The following is a 23,828-nucleotide window of genomic DNA, read 5'->3' as shown; positions in this document are numbered from 1 at the left end:
GAAAACTGAAATTAAATTACTGTAAAAAAGTTTAAAAAGTAATAAAAAAATGGTAATTTATGTAAAAATTTATTTATTTTTCTAATAAAAAGCTCAATTTTTATTTTTCGCCCAAAATCTCCAAATCACTTGGGTAGGTCCTAATTATATACTATATAATAATACAAATTAATTTATTAGTGATGATAATACAAAAAGAATGTTATAATTATAATCACAATAATAAAATATTGAAATGAGAGTTATAAAAATGAAAAGATACTCATAATCAATATGTAGTTCGTGTATGTGTGTTTTTTTTGGACAAAATATGAAAGCCTCAAATATTAGAAAAAGTAGAAAGAAAAAAAAATTATAAAATGCCACATAAATTTAATTGTGTTTTTTTTATTATTTAGATAGGTAGATAGATAAATAGGTACATAGACATAGAAGAATGAATCAAATTTTGGTTAACATTTTCAATATAGGAGTATATAAGTTGATGTGCACAATAGTGAAATTAACTTAATAGACTATCTTACTTAATAATGTCAATAATGTCAAAAAGATCATTACAAACATACCATTGGCATTTGGTGAGTTAAGGAATAAGTGATACAAAATGATGAAGTTTGGTGCCTTAAAACAAAAAAGGATTGATTTACCAAAGACCGTAGGTTGGGTTGGGCGGTTTGGCGATTTTTTTATTTGGTAGTTTTTTAAAATTACAACCCATACTTGCCCAATAAAAGTTTGGGTTGGGCGGTGTTTTAGGATGCGATTTTATGCGATTTTTTGAGCGGTTTGGATTGCTTAAAATTAAAATTTCCAAAGTATATTGTCACTAGGAAAAAAGTATTCAACCAAAAATTTGTACCTGTTAATAACAATGCATAAAAGTCCTTAAAAATTTCATATCAATCTTTATAAACTCTATAACAAGGCATAATAATAGTCTATGAAAATTTTATAACAATTCTTATAAAGTTCATACTCCATAACAATCTAAAAAAGGTGCTTAAAAAGTCCAAACAAGTTCATAATTAAATTAATTTTAGACTATGATAAAATAAACTTCATACACAAAAATTGTAACAAAACAAGATTAAAAATAAAAAAAAATAAAAACAAAAACTTTAAGAACTAAACTTTATATAAATATAATTAGTTTTATGTTTTAGAATTTTATTTTTTCTTGTTAGTTTTAATTATAAATTTTTTAAAAAAATAAAAAATAACGGGTACGGGGTGGACCCGCCCTTTTTAGGCGAACCCGTACCCGCCCACCAAATAGCGGGTTAAAACTCAACCCAATCTAATTTTTGTGAGTTTTTATTGAGCGGTTGGGCGGTTCCCACAGTTTAGCGATTTTTATGTGACGGCCTACCACTTATATGAATATATCTCATAATTTGGGCCACTGTATAATTTCACCTGAAATAAAGCCCTTTTTATTAATATAGAAAACCGAAATAAAACCCTTGCCCACCCCTACGAAATAAAAACCCTTATTAGTCGCCGAAGGAATAAAAAGAAGAAAAAGGACCAGAAGGGAAGTGTTATAAGTTTACTATAAGAAAGGTTCAGAGTGTTCCTTACAAATTTTAGCGATTTCTGCTGATTAACACTTCTACTACCTCTTCCTTGGGTCCTCGACCTCTTACTAAGGTAATCCAATCCTTCATCATGTTTATCTATATCTCCCTTTAATGGCTTCTTCTTACACTTTTCCTTGAATCTATGAATCCTTCAATTGGTTCTTGTCTATCCGTTCAATGTCTTTTTTTTTTTCTTATTTTGCTGGTTGCAAATTTGATTCCTAGGTTCGTTTATTATTTGTTGTTTACACGAAATAATGAGAACATTTTGTTGGTTTTGCGCCTTTGCGTTATAATTTTCATTTCTAGGGTTTTGAAGGAATTTCGAATCTCATTCACATTATTTGCCGAGGCTTATCTGTTTTTTCTTTTGAATTATTATATTCTTACCAACGTTTAGGGTTCAAAAAATAAAACCATGTATTAATATGTACTCGTATCGCTGGTTATTTTGGGTATATATTTTTTTTTGGGTGATAGATTGATTTGGTTCTGTTATTTTACAGCAATAATGGCAGACAATGATGAGAAGAAGGAGGAGATTGGAGAAGTGAGTTTGTTTGTTTATCTACATTTTGTGTATGTCAATACTTGTTGATGCTTTTATTTTGTTGATTTATTTTAGAGAAGAGGGTGAATAGGGCTATCGATTTCTTAACTATTTTTGGTTATTTATTTTGTAATTGTACCATTGGGTCTTTAAATAACTTGTTTTAACTCTGCATCCAATTAATTAGGAGGTACTTATTTGTGGTGAGATGAAGATTATTGTAAAACTAGCGATGTGTTATGCTATGGGTCTAGAATTTTTGTATAAGGATATATTGGTCAAGCTAGACTTTCAGTAGTTTTGTATTTAAGAAACTCTGATGTTCTGCTTGAAGTAAATTGGCCAGTAATTGAAATGGGTATACCACTTGAAAGGTGTATGACCCGACTTTCACTTGTCTTATTATCTAATAGTTCTGCACATCTGTAGTTCTCCACTTTTGATCCTAGCAAAAAGAAGAAGAAGAAGAAGGTTGTCATCCAGGATCTGTTGGATGACTCTGAGGAGAAATTGACTGAGAAAGTTGAAAGTCTTACGGGTATGGAAATTATACTACTTCGAAAAATCTATGATGTCTCTAATTTTGTCGTCTCATGCTTGATATTTTCTGGCTCTACCTTTCTTTGCAGTTTCTGATGGCCTTGAAAGTACATTTTCGGGTTTGAAAAAGAAGAAGAAGAAGCCAGTGAGTTATTTGGATATTATAAATTGGGAAATTTGAGATTTATCTTTTTTTTTTGTAGCGATTAATGTTTTAAAATTTATGCGGTTTTAGGTTGAAACCAGTACTTTGATTGAAGAGGTTGGTGGCGATGCAGTGGAAGAGTTGGAAAGTGAAGGTAAGATTCTTGATACTTGGTGTTAATTCATAACGTCAGATGAGTATTTATGAATCATCTATGGTAGATTTTTTGAGTTTCTGTATATTGGCTTTTTAGATCATGTTCATGTTGATGAAGAAGAAGAAGAAGATCAACCACCACGTTATCCTTGGGAAGGGAGTGATCGCAATTATGAATACGAGGAGGTATATTTATTGTTTAATTGTTTCCAGAGCTCTCTACTTTGTAATGTTAGGCTGTGAAATGTGTGAGATGGTGTTCTTATGATATATTTTAATCTCTGACATTATAATAAATCTATATTTACATTTTCTCTGCGTTCTTCTGTTGGAGATTGGTTTCTGCTTTCTTTTCTACCATCTGCCTTGCTGTATCAATATTAGTAGAAACAAAAGCTATAAAAACATTACAGCTGGATGCTGCTTGCTGTGAACTCTTTTGTACTTGACTACCCTTTAAACTGACATTCTAAAGTATGGTTCATATGTATGTTTGTTGTTCGGTATTTTGATGACCACAAACTTTTCCTGTCTTATTATCTTCTGAATTTACATTTTTATTAAGTTTTAAATGCTATTATGAAGTAGTTATTTTCTCTTATGGAAACTGCAGCTTCTGGGTAGGGTGTTTAACATCCTTCGAGAGAATAATCCTGAGCTGGCAGGGGACAGGCGTAGGACAGTTATGAGGCCTCCACAAGTACTTCGTGAAGGAACAAAGAAAACTGTCTTCGTGAATTTCATGGATCTCTGCAAATCGTATAATCCATTTCCTTTGTCATATCAATTTAACTAAGTCTTACACTTATGCACCATGCATTTTTTTTATTGATGCATACTTGGGATATTATAGTTTTAACTTTTGCATTTTCTTCATAAGCATTCTTTCTGTGTAATTGCTTATGTACAATCTTTTACATCTTTGAGATGATCATGCTGTCATCTTTGCAAATGATCCTCTCATGGTTTAATGTTGCTTTACCATGCTGTCTAGTATATAATATGGGGCTTGTTTTCAATATTAAAATGATTTAGGGACTTTTATTTGTGGTTAACTTTAGAAATGTGTGATTGGCTTGCTCAGACTAAATATATCGTTTGAAAAACCTGTCTTTGGAAGCTGATAGTGGATATGTGTTTCATGCTGCGTTTTGTTACCATCATTATTTTTCTTTCTTTTTTCTTCTCCTTCTTCGTGTATCTATTTTTCTCCCCTTCCTGTAATTAGTAAAGTGTTTCATCTTCAGCTATTGCTTCTTGGACTATTATTATTAAGTTGTTGGATATTGTTTTTGTAAAAACATTACATGCACTTATTGTGCCATAATTAGTAGTGTTCCTTCACGCAGGCTTTTTTCTACTATCCATTTCTAAGACATGGAAACTATGTGCTCGCCAAAATTTTTGGTTGTTGATCTATGATATTTAGTGTTACATTATTGCTTTAATGTATATTTGACCTAAGTGGTGGCATGTTATGATGGTTATATATTTCCTTCTTTGGTAATTTGTGATGTGAAAATACGCTATATGTTGTTAAATTATGATCTGACATAGTCCCTTCTACCTTGTTGAAAATGTAGAATGCATCGACAACCGGATCATGTCATGAATTTCTTGCTTGCTGAATTGGGAACAAATGGATCACTTGATGGACAGCAAAGATTGGTTGTGAAGGGAAGATTTGCACCTAAGAATTTTGAAGGAATTTTAAGGCGATATATCAGTAAGTACCTTGTTCGTAATCTGGTCAATTTTGTCTTTTACAGTTTTTATCGTAGTGCTGGGCAAACTCAATGTTTACTGTGCTTTCAAGTAAGATTTGAAAATTGATACTCTATCATTTGTTGAAGAAAGGGAATTGTTATATATTTGATATCAATTCAGCATTTTGTAATTTTGTTTATGCCTTCTTTCAGATGAGTATGTCATCTGTGTTGGATGCAAAAGTCCTGACACAATTCTTTCAAAGGAGAATCGTCTCTTCTTCCTTAGATGTGAGAAGGTAATATCATCTTTCTTTTTCCCTGATCACCTTTGCACAACTAGCCCTTACAGCATAGTAGGCCAAATTTTAATCTTTTTATTGCTGTTGTATTACATTAACTTTAAGCAAGGAAATAGATTTAAATATTATATGTTTTGCTTTCAATACATTGAACATTCATTCATGTGATTAGGCTCTGATGATATCTGTAGAACTGCTTTGTTACCCTTCCTTTTAGAAGCTAACTCCTAATAAGGATCACATAAGTTATCTAGTTGGAATGTAACATACTTATTCGTATTTCATGTTTGTAATCATGTAGTGTGGTTCTGGCCGATCAGTTGCCCCGATTAAAGCTGGTTTCGTTGCTCGTGTTGGTCGTAGGAAAGCTGAAACATGATCAATTTCTCAGTCCCCCTTCTTCCTGGAAACCACTGGTGGTTTATTAATCGTCAGTTCATATTTGTTGTTTTTTTCTCTTCACTTTAGTATTAACTTGTCAAACTCTGGTTTGCTTTGAGCCCCAACTTGAAAAAAAATGTATCAGTTTTGTTGTTTTAAAGTTTGGAATGAGATTTCATTATGCTGTTTAAAGATGATTTTTTGTGCCCGAGTAATATTCTACTGGTGGGAAGCCAGGACCGAAACTGACAGGGCTGAAAACCAACCAAAACATGCACGCGCACACACAAAAACACAAACAGTGGCCTAACTTATAGCTCAATAGAATTTTGGTGGAAAAAGAGAAGATCGAAACTCGTTTACCTTGAAAGTTAGTTGTAGCGTTTAAAGTGGAGCAATGTTGGTACATGAGATTTCTTGGTCTAGTCTTTTACTATCCACTTTTCATTTGAGTGGTATCTTTGATTGAATTCGATTTGACCCAATTGGCTGACTTGGAACTTGTCGAATATTGGATTTAGTTAAGGGTAGCCTAGCCATTCTAGTCACTACTTAATGGAAGTTAATGGTTAAAAGTGATATGATTACGGTTTTAGTAACTTTAGATAGATTTGGTGCTAAAATAAAATTGTTGGGTTGGTTCCAAATATTGTATATGTGTGTAATTGAAAAGCAATGGTAAGTATACATTTATAATTAATTTTAGCCATTCATATTTTTCGAGTATTACCCGTTGGCTCAATACTATATGAGCATGAGTTGAAATTTTAAGTATATTTTCATGAACGTCCCCCGTATCATAGTAATCTACTATTCACATTCAATGACATTCCACAAAATTGTGCACGGTTCGATTTGGCCAGCGAATAATCTAATAATTCCCGAAAATCTATATCGACACTAATTACACTAATTATTCTTAGATATCATTTGCTTCAGTAGAAATTTATTGGTTGTTTTTTTTATAGAAGATAAATTTATTGGTTTTTGAATGCATTTGACACCACTTTAAAAAAAATGCATTTGACACCACTTTAAAAAAAAAATGCATTTGACGTAAAAAAATAAAATTGAAAATTACATATTTTATAGAATTTAATACACTTTTTTGCAAAATTATTATTTTTTGTAAAACAATTATTTTACCTTAAACTGTTTTTTTTTTCATATTTTTCATATTTTAATTTTTCTCACCATAAAGAACAATAAAAATGAAAATCATGCAGTACTCAGGGATGACAAAATTATTCTCTATATTTACCCTATTTTAATCAAGAGCACTTTTTCTAAAAGTAAAAACATGTGAGTTCTTTTTTTTTTTTTTTGAAACCCATGTGAGTTCATTTATCAATAATATCTAGAATTTTGATACAGAATTTAAAGCTAAACATAAATTATTGTCCTTACAAACAAAATATGAATTCCTTTAAAAAAAAATATGAATTATTAATATTTTTTACACCAAAATAAATATGATTTATTATTTTATTTTTGATAAAATAATAGGAATAATTACAAAAGTCACCATTTTTTCTATAATAATTACATTTTTACGTTCAAAGAATTTTTTTTTTTTTACATTTTTACGGTTTTTCAAAAAATAATACGAAAACAACATAAAATTAACAAGAAAATTACATGAAAGTAACATGAAAATAACAACAAAAAATAACATACAGATAACAAAAAATCAACAAGATTACAACATAAAAAGACCGTATTTTCTGTAAATAAAATTAAAAAAATCGTAAAAATATTTAAAATTCCGTGAAACTGTATTTTGTAATTTTTTTTTTTTTGTTGTTTGTATATTTTGTGAAATAATCCCAAAATAATAAACAAATATGAATTATTATTATTTTTTGAAAAATATAATTATGGCCAGCGAGTTCGCGCGCCTCCTTTACATCTTTTCAAAACCCATTTCACTATTTCAGAATTCAGACACACTCTTCTGACTCTCTCTTCCTATCCGCCATGGATACCTCTCTCATTTCCAAGCTCGAAGCTTCGGACTCCGTCGGAATCTCTTCTCTCTTCTCCCACCACCTCCGCTCTTTCTCAGATCTCAAAAACCTCAAGAAAACCAAGAAAGCTACCGCCTCCAAGGACGAACAGTCCCTTGCTCGCTCCCTCGCCAAGTCTTTTCTTCCCTTCCTTAATACCTCACTTTCGATTATCCCCAAGCGCCTCGCCGAACCTTCGAAATTTGGCTCCGAGCAATTGGCTGTGGAATTCTTTGACATTTACAGGCTGTGCTTGGATTGCTTGGAGTCCATTTCTTCGCAGCTTGATTGCAAACCCCATACCGTACAAGCCCAGAGGGTTCGGATGGTGCATTGTTTGGAAGCATGGGCCAGGTGGAAGGAGGCGAAGGAGGAAGCATTGAGAATTTTGGAGAGTGTTAGTTCCGGTGCTAAGTCGTCAAAATCAAAGCGAAGTTTGCTGCCGGTTATAGGGGAAGGTAGTGCTGATAAAAGTTTGGGATTGCTGATTGTGGAAATTGTTGTGACGCTCGTGAAATGTGCTTCGATGGATCAGAGTAAGGGTTGTGAGGATTTTAGGAGAGTACTTCTTTTGGTGGAAGAAGCAAGACCGTGGTTTAGGTAAGTGAATTTGATTGTTTTGAATTTGAATTAGAATTGGAATATCTGGTAAGAAAACAATTACAGAGTCAGATTATTGGATTTTAAACTGTTGATGTTAGTAACAAAATTTTAGTACTGAAGCTAGAGACTCGTGTGGTTGGTTGTAGCCGAATGTTGTTTTTAATATAACAAGTGCTAGCATAATTTGGCTGGTTGAGATGGAAATTATATCGAATTATCCTGTACAGTTGATTACTATAATTGCTTAGGGTGTTTGTAAATTGGTTTAAAACTAATTATCTATACCAGAACTTAATCGGACTGTGAAGTGTTACTCTCACTTAAAAATGTAGTGTTACTGCCTGTATTACCTATTTCCTTGTTTCTGGCTTTTCACTCAAATCATCATATTGCAGAAGTTCGGATGATTTGCGAATACTTTAGTAATGATGTTACGATATGGACAAGTCATTTCTTGATTGGTTTATCTCGATCTTTATGTCATAGGGTATTAGATGCAAATACATATGAGAAGTTGCACAGGGTGCTTGTTTCCCACTTGGGAAGGTGCACTCTTTTAATTTTTGGGGAGTTTACAATCGTTGATGATGATTTGGCACGTGATTTTTGCTTTACAACTATCGGTGAGCATGCCAAGTCAATAACCAAAGATCAAATGTACAAGGTGAACTATATTTACATTTTTATCAAGGATTTCAGAGTGGCTGTTTTTTTAATTGTCTGATCAGTTTTCCGCTTGCAGTTTGCTCGTAGGTTATGCTCTTCTTTATTTGCACTACAAGATAGCAGATCAGCCTTGATCACTGATATACTAATAGGTGTTATGGATTCTCTTGCCCATGATGGAAAGGTATGCTGATACTAAATTCCATTGAGATGTATTTCTTCTATGTTTATATATGTTTAACACTTCAGTTAAGTTTAGGGAAAAACAATGGGTCAAGTGATGGGTAGTTGCAAATTATGGGCTTTGTGAGAAAAATTTAAGTGTGGCTCTTGTATTCATTACAATAATGTTAATTATAGGTACTTTTTCAGTTTATTTATTTTTTATATATCTCTCTCAAATATAAAAAGGTACTTGGTAGAAAAATAGACATTGGCTTTGTTATTTATTAGTTTTTTTAAGGTTTAATATATTATGCAATTAAAAAAATCTTAATGGCTGCAAAGAATTGAAAGTCTGGTAGATATTTGAAGTAGTAATTGCTTAAATTTTATTGTAGCTGGTTTGATCATATTTGTCATATATTTTGACAAAATCTGCTATTTAGTTCCTTTTTCACTCTTATTGTTACATTTTTTATTTATCAGAATCCAAGAAAAGTGAATGTCATGTGTGCACTTGAGCAAGATACTCATGTACTAAATTTACACATCTCATTCCTTTTTCTTCATTATAATATTTTGTGGTATACATTGAATGAACATGTTAATTTATTTCTCTGCTATTTGTTTCTGTGAATTAATTTAAACCATATTTCTATCTGTTCCAGTTTTTTTTTTTTTTTTTTTTTGGTTATTGCGTTGCTGTCTACGGTGATTCCTGTCAGCTTATTTGTTGTGAATCTGAAATAATACTATTCTTTCATGGGGTTCCATTTTAAAAATAAACTTTTCTCTTTGCTCAGAAACAAGTTTGGCCAACATGAAATATGAACAAGAACAATTTGTATTTATGCAGGTGCAAATAGAAATAAATGCAATGGAATTTGTTGAATTGGTTGCTTATTGTGCCAATAAATGTCAAGCAAAAAGCCCTGATATTTGCAATGCCATTGGAGTCCATCTAAACAAAATAGCAGATGATTTCAATCAGGTAGCTTGTTATTATGCTTCTAGTGTTGGTGATATGTTCAATTACAAATTCATGACATAAATTATTATTATTATTATTATTATTATTATTAATTTTTATTTTTATTTTTCTGGGGTAGGTGAAGACACCCTTTTGTTTGATTCTAAGGGTTTATGCTAAGGGGTTACTCTTTATGCATTTCAAATTGAAGTCAAGATGTAATGATCGTACATCATCTGGAGGTGTAATAAAATTCTTATGTGATTCAGCGGATATACTGAAGAATTTATCGTGTTTACTTTGTTCTTTAGGAAGTTACTTTCATGTTGGGTGCCAAAATAGTTGTGCATCCTCGAGTGACGATTTTAAGGATGCCATTTGTCTGCTATGTTCACCATGTATTTCTCACAATGAGGCCCGTACAAGGTGGAATCATAAAGATGGAAAGGCTTACCTTATGTCATACTTAACTGCATTGAAGTACATATGCCTGCCGCTTGCAGAATTAGTAAATTCAGAAAAAAAAGAGATAATAATTGGAAGCGAGGCTGCTGCTGTTTCTAGCCAACTTTCTGACATACAGGTGGTGCTTGATCAGTTTTGTGATGTTTTCACTTTTAGTAAAAGGTAATCTCACAGTAGTATTTCAGTGTACTTGATTCAACCCTTTGGAACATATTACATTTGCAAGGAATTTTACTATCTGAATTCTATGTGTTTTCATTTTCTGATTTGTTTCTATTTATATATTTTTATGTGTGGATATTATCGTGAAAATTGCATGTTGTTTTCCTCGATTACAAATTTGGATTTTCTTTTTTCTTCTTGGAGAATAGCTGTACTGTGTTTTCTTTTGTTAGAAACTTCCCCTTATTTGAACATTTTTTCACTTTCTATTGCCAAGTTGTCTGTATTAGTGAAGCCTTTGATAGATTATTCTCATGAGATTAGTTTGGTGCAGCCTATCTCAATGATTGTTACTGAAAAAGAACACATTTTCCCTTTCTAAACTATGTCTTTTATGAGACTCTAATATGCTGTTCTCTAGGTGTAAATGTACTTATGAAGGAGAGATAGATGGATGTGATGAAAGCAGCATTCTAAGTATAGCCGTAGCATTGTTTATTGTCTCCATCAGAACAAGTCTTAATACACAGGTTGGTAACTTGGTATGTAAAATTTTGTATGAAATCTTCAAACTTTTGTACGACACTAACATTTTATGGTTCACTGATTTGAATTCTTCTTATTTCAGAAGAGTGTGCACGTACTTAAAGATGTGATTTCTAGTGAATGGATTCAATCTCAAGGGTTAAAATATCTCTATGGTTCTCTTTACAATACTGGTGTAATTCTCTACAGGAACAAGCAACTTAAAGAGGTAGGTCATTGATATAATTTAGAATTATTTATGATTCAAGCTGTGTAAGGTTTAACTTGTTTTTTTTTTTCATGTGCTTAACTGATTCTAATGCTTTTGCTAACTGCAAGTTCAAGTATTGTTTATTACGTATGATTCTATAGTGCTTGACCACCTTTTTTTTTTTGTTTTCAAAGATACTATTTAATGTACGATTTGCAAGACCTTATTGTTTGGCTGTCCTCGTTTATTATTTGTTTACATAAAGTTATGTTTTTGCTACATTGCACACTGCGATGCTCTTGCCTTTATCTGGATCACAGTGAAGACAGTTCTGCAAATATAATGATGGGCATATCTTTAGAAACTTTGTTTTCCTTTATGCCCCCATTTTCGTCCTTTGGGTGTATCTTACTCTTTTTGGAATATTATCAGTTTCTGCTATGCAAATCTGGTTCTCTTGGTCAAGCCATTCTATTTAACTAAGGATAGGTTCTATAGTTAAGATAATGGTGGTGGTGTGAATGAGTGATTAATTCTGTGTAATTTACATTTTGGTAACTCTATTGGTACTTTAACAGTACACTGTTTGATAAGGACTCTACACTATTCATCTACTGTGCAGCCAAAGAATTATTATTATTCTTTTTAATGATAGTTTTGTACTCAATGTGCATTCTAATTATTTTTTTTCCATTTACATCTGTAGGCTTCAAAGGCATTGAAGTTAAGTTCTACATCATCATGGACTTGTGCTTTACATCTTTGTGACACAGCTTTACGGAAACCAGAGGAGTCCAATTCTTCAGAAGATTCTATTATCAATTTTGTTAATGATTCATGTGCAAAAACTGCTTTTCTTTTGGAGGTTCTCCATCAATGTGACAGTGATAAGACGAAAAGGATAATTGCAGACAGCCTAGAAAATTGGTCAGTTGCTGCAAACCTATTCAGCAAGCTTCCAGGTCCCATGCCTTTGGTGAAACAATGGGTGAAGGTAATTTATATTAAAAAATTGATGGGTTTTTTATGATTTTCTTGTTCTTGTTCATGTCAGCTCATTGCTATTATCATTCCAGAATGAATGCAAAAGACATAAAAATGATGATGTTGAAGATGCTGCATCAACCTTGTACCATGTTTTGTCATCTTCAAAAAAAGTGTCAAAGAGAGCAATGGGAGTCATCTTGGAGCAGGTTAGTTTTGTATGTTATATATTTTGATACTCTCTCTTTCTCTGTCTTATTTTTTTTAATTATTTTTCTCATTTTTTTTATGAAATCATGTTTAGTGTATTTCAATGTTTCTATATTATTTTGTTCTTATAATCAAGAGGGTTAGTTCAAGTAGTTAGGCTTGTGGTGTGCTATTATAAAGTTTGAGATTCAAGTCCCCATTGGGAACCTATGTTGTAATTACTATAATTTCATTCTCCTCAATTATTGTAACATCCAAATTTTGGGCTCAATAAGTGAGTTTGGGGAGTTTCTCTATACTTCTTTTTTGAAACTAGGATCCCCGCCTAACCCTACAATATTTGGAGGCCTAAAAACTATAGCAATTACTATGTAGGTACCCAACAGGGAGATGAACCTCAAACCTTGTGGCACCACATGCCTGACCATTTAAACTGAGGGGGGGTAGTTTCCCTGTGTGAAAAATAAATTGTTATGGTCCCTTAGACATTGACTGATACCGATATCATTTTCCTCTCTAAATATTAGGAACTTCTTGCCTATGAACAAGTGACTGCTCTCCATCCTGAGCTGTGTCAGAGAATGCAAAAGAAAATTACAGCTTATCTCTTGGAAGAATTGTGTGTTACTTCAGAAAATTGGTTACAAAGATCAAGGATTTTAATGATAAAGGGAAGATCATTACGGCTCAATGGAATCCAATGTTTGAAGGATTGTATTCAATGCTTGTCAGAAGCAATATCATTGCTTGTAAGATAACTACCTTTCACCCTGGCTGTGATTCAATTGTCTTATCTGACCAACTTTAACATGGTAAATAAATTTTCTTTTGTAAGTTCGATTTTTGACTGACATGAATTACTACTGAAGCAGAAAATGATGTCTGGTGAAAAAAGTAGCTATGGAATTGAACCTTACCATCAATTAGCTGTGGCACATTGCCTTCGGGCGTTCTGCACTCAGGAGGCAGAACCAAATTCAAAGGTGTGAATGCAAGAAAGCCAGATTCCAAGAATTGAGTTTTTTTCTCTCTTATGTAATAAGATTTTTGAGAGTAGGAATTATGTTATACTAAATGTTTGCTTCGTTTTTTCTTATAAGCAGCAAGTCCTGGAAGATATCAGAATGGCAATTAATTTATGGTTGAACATTATTACTCCAGATTGTTTCTCTGCTGAAGAAAAGTGCTTTAGAGCTTCTGAAAATATTATTATTTTCCTGTATAGTATTCTTGATTTGTTATCAGTTAAGGTTAGTTGGTTGATTGTTTTGATTATATGTGTGTGTTTTAATTTTCTCCTTTACTTTTTGGAACATAGAATAATATGTTTATCTTGATTTGTTTACTGAACATCACCATGCCCCTTTTCTTTCTTTATTTTTTTTTTTTATAATATTCTAGGGTTGCATGGACTACCACTATGATACATATAAGTTGATGATCAGATTGTTTTATGGGAAAGGGGTTCCACTGGAGAAGGTCTTGGCTGTACTGTGGGAAGGTAGGAGGACGAGACACAGTCTCTGCATTTCACCGGTTAATGAGGCATTCTTAATGAGCTTAGCGGAACACTATGCTGAAGATAGCAAGTCTATAGATTTTTGGATAAAGTGTTTGAAAAGCTCCCAACCCTTGCTAGCTGGATTCCAACATAGTTTCTCTTGTCTTTCTGCAAACTTTCCTCCAGAGTCCCCTGAACATGACAGTTCTTTTTGCTCAGATATGAGTGAGGATGAAGTTAAAAAAGTTGCTTTTGAGCTCATTTCAAGTGTAAGGTCCTCTCAACTCATTAGTTCTTATCTTTAATTGAAGTACTCTTTAGTCTTTTTAAAATACTATCTATTGTGCTTTCTACAGGTTCCTTCTTCCAGTTCTGTTTTTATGGCTAGCTACCTTTTCTATGATTTGAGTGAAAAGTATATTTCAGATGGGCATATTACAAAGGTAACATGGACACTTATTTTCGTTAACATTTGTTTGTCATTTCTGTTTTAGCAGAAGTATGGATTTCTCTTTCAATGTTCAATGTTCGTTGTGCATTTATCTTCATTGATCTTGTGCTCCCCAGGCTCTTTTTTATGCAAAACATGCTCACCAGTTACGCAATAAATTATTTGAAGAGAAATTTAAGTTCTGTGTGAAACATCATACTGAAAAGTCCAATGAAACTGGGGATGTTGCTCAAAAGTTTTCCTACAGCATTCAAGATCTGCAGGTGCGCAGATCAGTTGCTAATGACTTTTGGTCCTTTGATTCTATATCATGGGACCTGGAAAGCTGCTATCTTAGTCCATGGACTGTACTTCAGTGTTACCTTGAAAGCACACTTCAGGTTTGTCCTTAAATACCCTGAAATTTATAATTCAATGCAATCACCATTTATTTTTCATTCACACTTATCCTCTCTTGTGTGGTACCCTTATCTTCCTTTTGTAATACCTTTTTCCCATCATAAAGTTTTCTTTTTCAGTGATGGGAAAAAGATGATAAAGTATGATGGGAAAAAGGTATTACTATGAGCTATATTTCATTAGAAGTACTTTAATAATTGACCATACATTTTAACTCTAGGTTGGTATCGCTCATGAACTTATGGGCAATGGATCTGAAGCTGAAAGTCTTTTTATTTGGGGAAAAAGAATATCCTGTGCACAAAACTTGTCACTATTTATGGTTGCTTTCTCTTCTGTTTTGGGTATGAAATAAGTTTGTCTTATTCTAAATGTTATTTCTTTATCCCTTGCTATGATAAACAAACATGATAATCAACTAATTTGAGTTTCGGCTCAGGTAAGCTATACTGTAAGAAGCAAATTTGGGATTTGGCAGAAAGAGAACTAAAAGGTGCCAAGCAATGCTTTGATGATAGACGCTCAGAAATTTCTTGCTTAAAATGCAGATTGATGCTGAAGGTAACTATTGATCAGCATCTTGGTGACTTATCCCAAAGCACTATGGTTGATTCAAGTGGGAAATTATCTATGAAGAGTTCCTTTCATGCTGAGACTTTGTATAAATCAGCTATTGATCTGCTAAATCTTTCTGATTGGGATAGCTCTGCTAGTTTACCTAATGAAGCTAGTGCTGGGAACATTGTGCTTCAACTTGAAAAAGGCGTTGATTACAATGTTAGCAATACCTCTGCTCATACTGAAGAAGCGCAATTGGATATAAATAAACCCTCTAGAAAGGGGGCAAAAGTAAAAAACGAAGTTAAAAACTGTAGAAGGACACGGAATTCAACAAAAGTTCTGTTGAAGGATGAAGATGTAATACCTGAGAAAGCTTTTAGGTCTACTCGTTCCAAGTATCAATCCTCTCAGAACAAAAATATATCCAGCAACGTACAAGTTGGTTGTGAAAGTGATAGTTCTGGCACTTTTAGTGAGAGGGATTTGATGTTGGAAATTAAATCTAATAAGAATGCTTTTGGGAACGAAGACAGCTTTTGCAACAAAATGAGGTGCTGGCACTGTGTTCATTTGGAGGGTACAAAGAATGGTTTGATTGTCAATGCTATAGATATGAAGTGGGAATTCATCCGCCGGAAGCTTTTGCTAAAGCTACTCACAAGCTTAGGTATGGTTTTTTGCTGCAATTACTACTTTTTCTCTAATTTTACTTGCAAGCATTTAAGCAATATTTGCATTCAAGTAGATGCAGTAGAAATGAATACTAGATGCAGTGAGGGTTTTAATCTATTCTTGAGGGTGGTCAAATCTTTGGCCTCTCCTCTTTTTTCAAAAAAAAAAAAAATACTAGATCAACTCATCAATTCACAACCAAATTGTTATCAATGATACTATTTTCGTTACTTATAAAAAAGTACATATTAAATCCAAATTTCTCTACAAATTCCTTTCTTCTTTCAAGCTATTTTTTACCATTAGGAAAATGAAAGTTCGTAATCAAAGAATTTTTAATTATGACAAAAGGAGGGTTAGGTTTCAACTCTTATTTCGGTCTAGTGGGAAGCTATAGGGAAGATATTGGCACCAAGTATTAATCTGTTTTTTCTGAGAAGGTGCCAAGTATATAGCAATAGCATATGCAAGCTTTCGTACAAGAATATAGTATTGTCTTGAATGGGGATTTTTGTGTTTTATGTAAAATTATAGGATATGCTAACTTAGAAACATTGGATTCTTTTTGCAACCCGACTGTGTTAGGGAAAGGAGAAAGCTCCAATGAGTGTAAGATTAGCTTTGTATTGATGATGAACATGTCTTTTGTTTCATCATTAGATGAAAAGGGAAAAAAAAGTCCTTTCTCGGTACATGCACAAAATCACAGAGGCCTTTTTTAAATTGAGAATTACTCCACACGCACACGAACTATTTTTATTATCCACAACTAGAACTCTTGAGGAACAAGTAGCAAAGCCTTCCCCCACAGTTAACTTGATACTAATGTTTTCCAAAATAAATTATGTTTCTAGATCTTAGTTTTCATTGGTTTTTTTTTTAATAACTTGTGGTTGGCATTGAATACTACGACATGGTCATTCTGTCATTTAGAAAGAAAAAAAAAACACAATTATAATTTTTTCAACACATTGGTTTACTGTAATTATGTGATGAGATCATATCTTGGTCTTTATTATCAAGTTGCTGATTTATATGGCAGAAAAAAAGTATTTAAAAATTGTAAACAGAGTAGTTTGCTTCTGAAAAATGACTAATATTTTTTCCTGTGACTTGAATATTGCCATGATGACCATAGTTTGGGCATAGTTTTCTCAATCTAACTCAAGAATAGTGAATGAGAATTTCTGGCTGATATGCTTAAGCACAATTTGGTTTATGTTTCTTTGTTTATCTTATCCATTTTCAGGAAACTACTTTGGGGATCGTGGTCAAATTCATGAAGCGCACAAATTCTACTTCCAAGTTTTATTTATCCTTGTTAATCAAGGCTGTTTCCATATAACAAGCTCATCTATTTCTCTCATTCCCATGCTTGATATTATTGGGAAGGAAATCTCAGGGGATATGTTAAGTGTTGAGCGTGCAGAAGTATTATACAACATAAGTTGGCTTTCTTTGAAAGGCTACCATTCCAGGCATACCAGGTACTTTAATAGTAAGTTTTACTATTTATGTTTTCTTTCATAGTAGCTTTTCTTCAAATTTTGAAAGCAAACAAAAGGTGGTGGGGAACTTTTTTGTTTTATGTTTTTGAAAAGAAATAAGATCCATGGAACCCCTTCACCCATAACTTAAATAAAAATAAAATAAAATAAAAAGAAAGGAGAATAATATAGAAACAACTTTGCTATATTGGAATGGATATACTGACGCTGAGATGTTAAGCCTCACAGCGGGAAAAATCTGGGGAGACAAAGAGCACTTGCCGTACAATTTATGGCTTATATAAAACGAAAATAATCATGAGCAAAAAAGTTAAAAGATGCAATAGGATGAAAAAAAAATCTGCGCAGTAAGATTGCCAAGAAAATTTAAAGAAGCAAGTTTGGCAACCTGATTGCCTTATGTGGAGGCTGAAGGTTAATTGACTTGGAAAACTCAGTATTGGTATAAGAGCAGATGTTCTTGAATTCAGTTATTGGAAATGTGCAATTGCAACTCCCAAATTTTCACATGTTGGACTTCTTTGAATTTGCATTCCCTAGTTTATTTTTCTCTCTTAAATATTTGGGTACACACGTAAAGGGGAAATGAAAAAATAAGTACTCTTGGTAATGTTGTTTCACCTTATATCATTCTAAAATCTAGGGATAATTAGCAAACAAACACAAGATCATCTTTCTTTTATATTTGAAGTGGCTGTTATATTTGCCATCTGCTTAGAACTTCACAGCTAACTTGTTCTGCGGTATTGCTTACTAGGAATAATTGCTGTGATCTGTCTCATATTCAGCCACAACATATAATCTCCTGGTTAATGCAAGCTTTTGTACTTTGCCAGGAAGTTCCTATTCTCTTTCAGAAGGTAAAGCTGTGGTTTTTCTTCTATATATATATATTGTAGCTCATTATAAATATTAACTTGAAAGTATGAAACAAGAGTCAAGTATGTCCAATGTTAACCTTGTTTTTGGAAAACTGATTTAAACAGTGTTAGGGCCCTAGGATAAACATGGTGTGCTAGAATATAGTAATAATAAGGGTATATGAGTCTTTGTGAGTCTTTGCTTGGGAGGGCAGTACTGAGTGAGAAATTACTATATATATGTGTGTAAGGGGAAATAGGGGGTATGGAATTTATTTACTCATATATTCAATATACAATTCCTACTGTTTGGCTACTGTTCTTATTGTTCTACTATTACTGCTGCTGTTGTTTGTGTGTATTTGCTGCTGGTTTGAGTAAATTGGCAGCAGGTTCCCATCTAAGTAATACTCAAATGCTATTAATCAGCACACTTATTTTCTGTATATATTCTTGCCGACCTCTCGTGTGCTATTGTAGATAACTGACTTGGATTTCGATAGGTCTCAAGGTTGCTTTCTGTTGTGTTCATACTTGCTGCTTCTGGTGAGCTTTGTTCTCTTTCTTCATCCAAAGCAATCTCTGAAAATCATTGGGCTGCATACTTTCATCAAGCTTCACTTGGGTCTCATCTTAATTATCAAATCATTACTAATGACTATGGGAGACATGAAGTCCATCATCTTGCGAATGCTGTGGTATGTCCCTAGTCACCTCTTCCTTACAAACTTAGGAAAAGCTACTAACAATATTTGAATTCGATCTTATTTCTGAGGTATTATCTGTTTGAGCTTTATTTTATTATTGTTATTATTATTTTATCTATTTAATCATCTGTACAAAGGTTAGATTGATTTCCTACTACCAGGGAAAATCTTGTTGCTAGATTTTATTATTCCAGATTTTAAATCATCAATTATGTTACTTTCTTTTTCATTAATTTTTTTCTTACAAGGCTTTTTTTTCAAGTCTTATTCGAAAGTGCTGGTGTCTTGCACCTTTAAGGTGCACTGCATATTTTTACCATCATACGAGATGCCCATGGCTATGGCATATTAGAATTTATTGCTTGAATGTGTTTTCAAAACAAAGAATGCAATTTGAGCTAAGGTGCCCATTCAATCAATCCAACTGATCAAAATATTTTTTTCGAAGACTTTTTGCCTTTAGGGGATTTACGTAACCTCAATGTATTTTGACAGATAGTGTTTTCTTCCTGAATTTGCATTTATTGCCGTCCTCGTTCATGAATAACAGAAAAGTCTTTACTTTCAGGATTCAAGCAGTACTGGCTCAAATTGCTTGACAGCAGAAATGCCGAAACCTAGGTCTTTACTATGAGTATACATCAAATTGAATTATTTGAACAAAGGAATTTTCAAATCAGTCTAACCATTTTTTATGCTTTCGTCTTTTTTTAATATTTATTTACAGGTTTGCACCTGAGTCTACACAAGATTTTGAAGAATTTGTGGAGAATTTTTTTCAGGGCCTTCCTTGCACAACTGCAATTTGTATAAGTATGCTTGGAAGTTCTTATGCTAATTTTTTACAAGAGATCCTACATCATTCTTCATGTGTTAGTGCGTGGATGCTAGTATCACGTTTGGATTCTAAGAATCAACCTATTGTTGTCCTTCTTCCAGTAGATTCTATAATAGAAGGTATTTTCTCAATACATAGTTATGCTCACATAAGTAATAAATATTTCAATGATTTGTTGCTAAATAGTAGTATCATTTTATCAGAAGTTTCAGATGATGCTGGAAGTTCTAGCTCTAGTAATTTATCTCAAAGAAAAGATTCTTGCAAGCATTGGCAATGTCCTTGGGGTTCCACCCTGGTGGATGATGTAGCTCCAGAATTTAAATTGATATTAGAAGAAAACCACCTATCAAGTTCAACATCCTCTTTAGAGGATACAAAAGAGAACAGGAAATTATGGTGGTCATGGAGAAAGAATCTTGATCATCGTCTAGGTGGATTCCTTAGGTATGATTCCTTACCCTTTTGGCCCCATATTTATTTCTCAATTATTATTTTTACTTCAAAAATATTGACTTGCACTAGTTCCTTGGGAAACTAAGAGCATGTTTGGTATTGTTTTCTGTTTTTTGTTTTCAAAAAATTGTTTTTAGAAATGAGAACAAAAAATAGTTTTTGAAGTTTTTAAAACACAAGTCACGTTTGGTTAGTATTTTTTAAAAACAATATTTACCAAAAGTGAATTGATTTTTAAAACAGACAACAACATTTTGTTGCTTTTAAAATTCTTGTTTTTTGTAACTTTGTTTTTTGAAAACTGTTTTAAAAAACAAGGTCAAACAAGCCAAATTGTTTTTTCTGTTTTTAAAAACAATTTTTTTTTTTTAGTTATGATGTCAAACATGCACTAAGCCATTTTTTTCCTTACAAATATATTATTTTAATGTTCTAATTTTATTTGTTGTTATATTGAGTACCATGTTTCACAAATGATAGTGTTGAATAATATTTATATATAAATGGTTGCATGTAAAATATGGTGATTGACTTGTGTATTGTATTCTATAATATAGTATATATTTAATATTTATATATAAAACTAAGAGACTAAATAAGAAACTACTAAAGACAATTTATCTTAATTCTTACTACTAATATACAGCTAATATTCCAACACCAATGATATGTGAGGAAGAATACAAGATGCACATTGGTTTTTACCCTGGCTTACATCTTCAGAACTTGATTTCATGATTGGAAAATTTTCTATTGTTGTGGCAGGAAAGTAGAGGATATATGGTTGGGACCGTGGAAATATCTACTTCTCGGGGAGCGGTCTAGCTGCAAGCGCATGGAGACTGTACAGAAGAAGCTGACTCGGTATTTGAAATCTAAATGCAAAATAGATGTAAATGAGAGTGTTCTCAAAGTTATTCTTGGGGTTCCTAGTGAGGCCTTTGAAGAAGAGGAACTCATTTCACAGTTATATTTGAGTAAGGCTTGCTACATTGGTAGGATTGGTTGTGAGAAACTGTCTAGTTTGGCCTTGGAACAAATCTGTGAAGCAGTGAAGGAGCTTGAAAGTGATGGCTCTATGGATCGCCAACCAATAGTGTTAATACTTGATTCTGATGTGCAGGTGGGTTTCTGGATTTTAAAAATTGAATCATGTTCTTTCCACAGATCCTTTACAATTTATATAGTTAAGGTCTTGCATAAATGATTAATATTAAAGAAGTAAACGAACTAGTTTATTATTTCCTCTCATCATAAATAGGCATATGTAGATGGCTTGCTATTTTTCTTTTTGTAGTAATGCAAGGTACACTAAATTTGGGTAGACATGTCAATGTTATATTTATCTTGTTAACTATATTCTAATTGCCTATTCATGATTTATCATCTGTGGCTCTCGCAGCCTAGTTATTCATGTTTCATCATCTGTTGTTCTAGTATTCATGCTAAGCTGCTTTAAAGATATATTCTCCTCCTTCCCTAGCAATGTAGTTGTCAGCATTTTCTGGAAAATTAGGTTTTCTTTCACTGTCACCATTATTATTTCCTGAAAACTGACTGACTAATGATGACTCAGATGCTTCCATGGGAGAATATTCCTGTACTAAGAACCCAAGAGGTTTATCGCATGCCTTCTATTTGGAGTATCTCCGCAAGACTAGATAAAAGTTACCATTGTCAAGACCAAGTTAAAACCTTCCCCTTCATAGATCCCTTGGATGCATTTTATTTATTGAATCCTGATGGTGATCTTAGCTGCACACAAAATGAATTTGAGAATTGGTTTAAAGATCAACAGTTGGAGGTAAATTGCTTTTCTTCTCTTCTTTTTTAATAAAATCATAAATGAAAATTCACTTAAATTAAATTTGACACAAAAATGAATCATTGTATGTCAATTGATCATGCAGGGGCAGGCTGGAGTTGCACCCACTGCTGAAGAATTGTCTTCAGCATTGAAAAGCCATGACCTCTTTATATATTTCGGGCACGGAAGTGGTATGGTTGATTAAACTTGTTAATTTTAGTCACTTGGTTTTATCTTGTCAATGTATTCCTTTAGTCGTAATTTTGAACCATTAAATCACCTAAATGTACTCGTTTGGTTGTACAGGAGCACAGTATATTCCAAGGCATGAAATACAAAAACTGAAAAACTGTGCTGCAACTCTCCTTATGGGTTGCAGTAGTGGTTCGCTGACACTGAACGGCTGTTATGTACCCAATGGTACTCCACTATCCTATCTGCTAGCTGGTTCACCTGCAATTGTTGCCAACCTATGGGATGTCACAGATAAGGATATTGATCGCTTCGGAAAGGCCATGCTCAATGCCTGGTTGGAAGAAAGGGTTGGTAACTCTTCGGGCTGTGATGAATGCAATGTACTATCAGAAGAGCTTGAAGCATTGAGCTTGAAGGGTAAAGGCAATGCTAAAAGGAAAGTCTCAAAGAAAAAATTGGCCGAAGCTAGCGAGCTAGAGTTAGCAACGGGTTGTTGCTATCACAGACCAAAGCTTGGGTCTTTCATGGGTCAAGCTCGTGAAGCTTGTACACTGCCTTTCTTAATTGGAGCTTCACCGGTATGTTATGGTGTTCCAACAGGTATACGGAATAAGAAGGATTTATAGTATCATGCAAAAATGGAGTATTTTTCTTCCAAACCCTTTTTGGCTGGCCTAGGATTTTTATTTTCTAGGCTCCTCACCGATATAGTTTATCAAAATTAAATTGCAAATTGAAAATTCAGGAGAGTCTCGACTATAATTAGCATAGGAAACACCTGGCACCATCTAACTTTGTACCTTGGTAGAAATTGGCTTGCGATTGTTAGCCCTGAGAGCCCTTAATTGGCTCTATACCATCATGAAAATGTTGACCCATTTTTCTCAAGGGTTGGAATATTCATTCTCTAATTGTATGTAAATGTAAAAAACAACTATAATATATAATATAATATAATATAATACATCGAATTATATTTTCTGTCTTTTGCTTAGCTTCTGTTCGTCTGTTTAATTGTAAACAAATGGAGCATTGTTGAGGAATGGCCAGTGTTGCTACTTAGCACGATGAACGGACTTTAGTCTTTTTCATTTGTAGATTTTAACGTGTTTGAAATTAGAAGTACAAAATTTCGCAATAATTTATCAAGCAAAGTACTCGACAGAGTTCTTTTTCTTTTCTGTACTGTATATATTTTTTTAAATGGTCATTCATTTCATTGTAGTAACTTATAATGCAATTTTGCATATTAATAATAAAAAAAACTTATCCTTTTAAAAGAAAGAAATAATTATAAAAGAAAAAAAACTTACAAGTTACTAAATTATGATATTGCACAGCACTCAACCAAGTTTGAGTAAAAACACCCCCTGACATGCATATTTTTTGAGCAATTTTAGCACAATCTGGGTAGTGCTTTTAAAATATGAAAAATATGAGTGAGAACTACTCTATCAACATACACATTTGACATTTTCTTTTTTAATCCTTAGCTCAATTTTAAGTTATCAAAATCTCAGAAAGATGATGCACGTTCGCCAACGCAATG

At 33.0% G+C, this 23,828-nt stretch overlaps 2 protein-coding genes across 4 annotated transcripts; both read left to right on the top strand.

The window, feature by feature from the left end:
• The first annotated feature begins 1,450 nt into the window (after positions 1 to 1,450).
• Positions 1,451 to 5,538, top strand: LOC115725468 (eukaryotic translation initiation factor 2 subunit beta). Its single transcript, XM_030655001.2, has 10 exons — positions 1,451 to 1,650; positions 2,087 to 2,130; positions 2,560 to 2,668; positions 2,760 to 2,815; positions 2,906 to 2,969; positions 3,069 to 3,157; positions 3,585 to 3,730; positions 4,555 to 4,697; positions 4,891 to 4,976; positions 5,281 to 5,538. Exons 2-10 carry the CDS (start codon positions 2,092 to 2,094, stop codon positions 5,356 to 5,358), a joined length of 810 nt encoding a protein of 269 aa, XP_030510861.1. The 5' UTR covers positions 1,451 to 1,650; positions 2,087 to 2,091; the 3' UTR covers positions 5,359 to 5,538.
• A 1,662-nt stretch (positions 5,539 to 7,200) lies between these two features.
• LOC115694687 (separase) lies at positions 7,201 to 23,264 on the top strand. Of its 3 annotated transcripts, none has more exons than XM_030621772.2 (27): positions 7,201 to 7,966; positions 8,456 to 8,633; positions 8,712 to 8,819; positions 9,654 to 9,788; positions 9,907 to 10,394; positions 10,816 to 10,924; positions 11,023 to 11,148; positions 11,837 to 12,124; positions 12,207 to 12,323; positions 12,852 to 13,073; positions 13,197 to 13,307; positions 13,428 to 13,574; positions 13,726 to 14,094; positions 14,182 to 14,268; positions 14,393 to 14,656; positions 14,896 to 15,019; positions 15,115 to 15,903; positions 17,158 to 17,395; positions 18,174 to 18,276; positions 18,780 to 18,974; positions 19,552 to 19,604; positions 19,711 to 19,940; positions 20,025 to 20,268; positions 21,043 to 21,400; positions 21,854 to 22,081; positions 22,188 to 22,275; positions 22,391 to 23,264. In XM_030621772.2, exons 1-27 carry the CDS (start codon positions 7,338 to 7,340, stop codon positions 22,903 to 22,905), a joined length of 6,543 nt encoding a protein of 2,180 aa, XP_030477632.1. In that variant the 5' UTR covers positions 7,201 to 7,337; the 3' UTR covers positions 22,906 to 23,264. The 3 variants fall into 3 exon arrangements, with proteins under 3 accessions (XP_030477632.1, XP_030477631.1, XP_060973347.1); XM_030621771.2 differs by having other exon boundaries at positions 13,194 to 13,307; XM_061117364.1 differs by having other exon boundaries at positions 7,845 to 7,966; positions 8,365 to 8,633; positions 13,194 to 13,307.
• The last annotated feature ends 564 nt before the right edge of the window (positions 23,265 to 23,828 follow it).

Source organism: Cannabis sativa, chromosome 6 (assembly GCF_029168945.1).
Source record: "Cannabis sativa cultivar Pink pepper isolate KNU-18-1 chromosome 6, ASM2916894v1, whole genome shotgun sequence".
In the NCBI taxonomy this organism is placed as follows: domain Eukaryota; kingdom Viridiplantae; phylum Streptophyta; class Magnoliopsida; order Rosales; family Cannabaceae; genus Cannabis; species Cannabis sativa.
The sequence above is the reverse complement of the archived record's forward strand: the minus strand, read 5'-3'. Positions and strand labels throughout refer to the sequence as shown.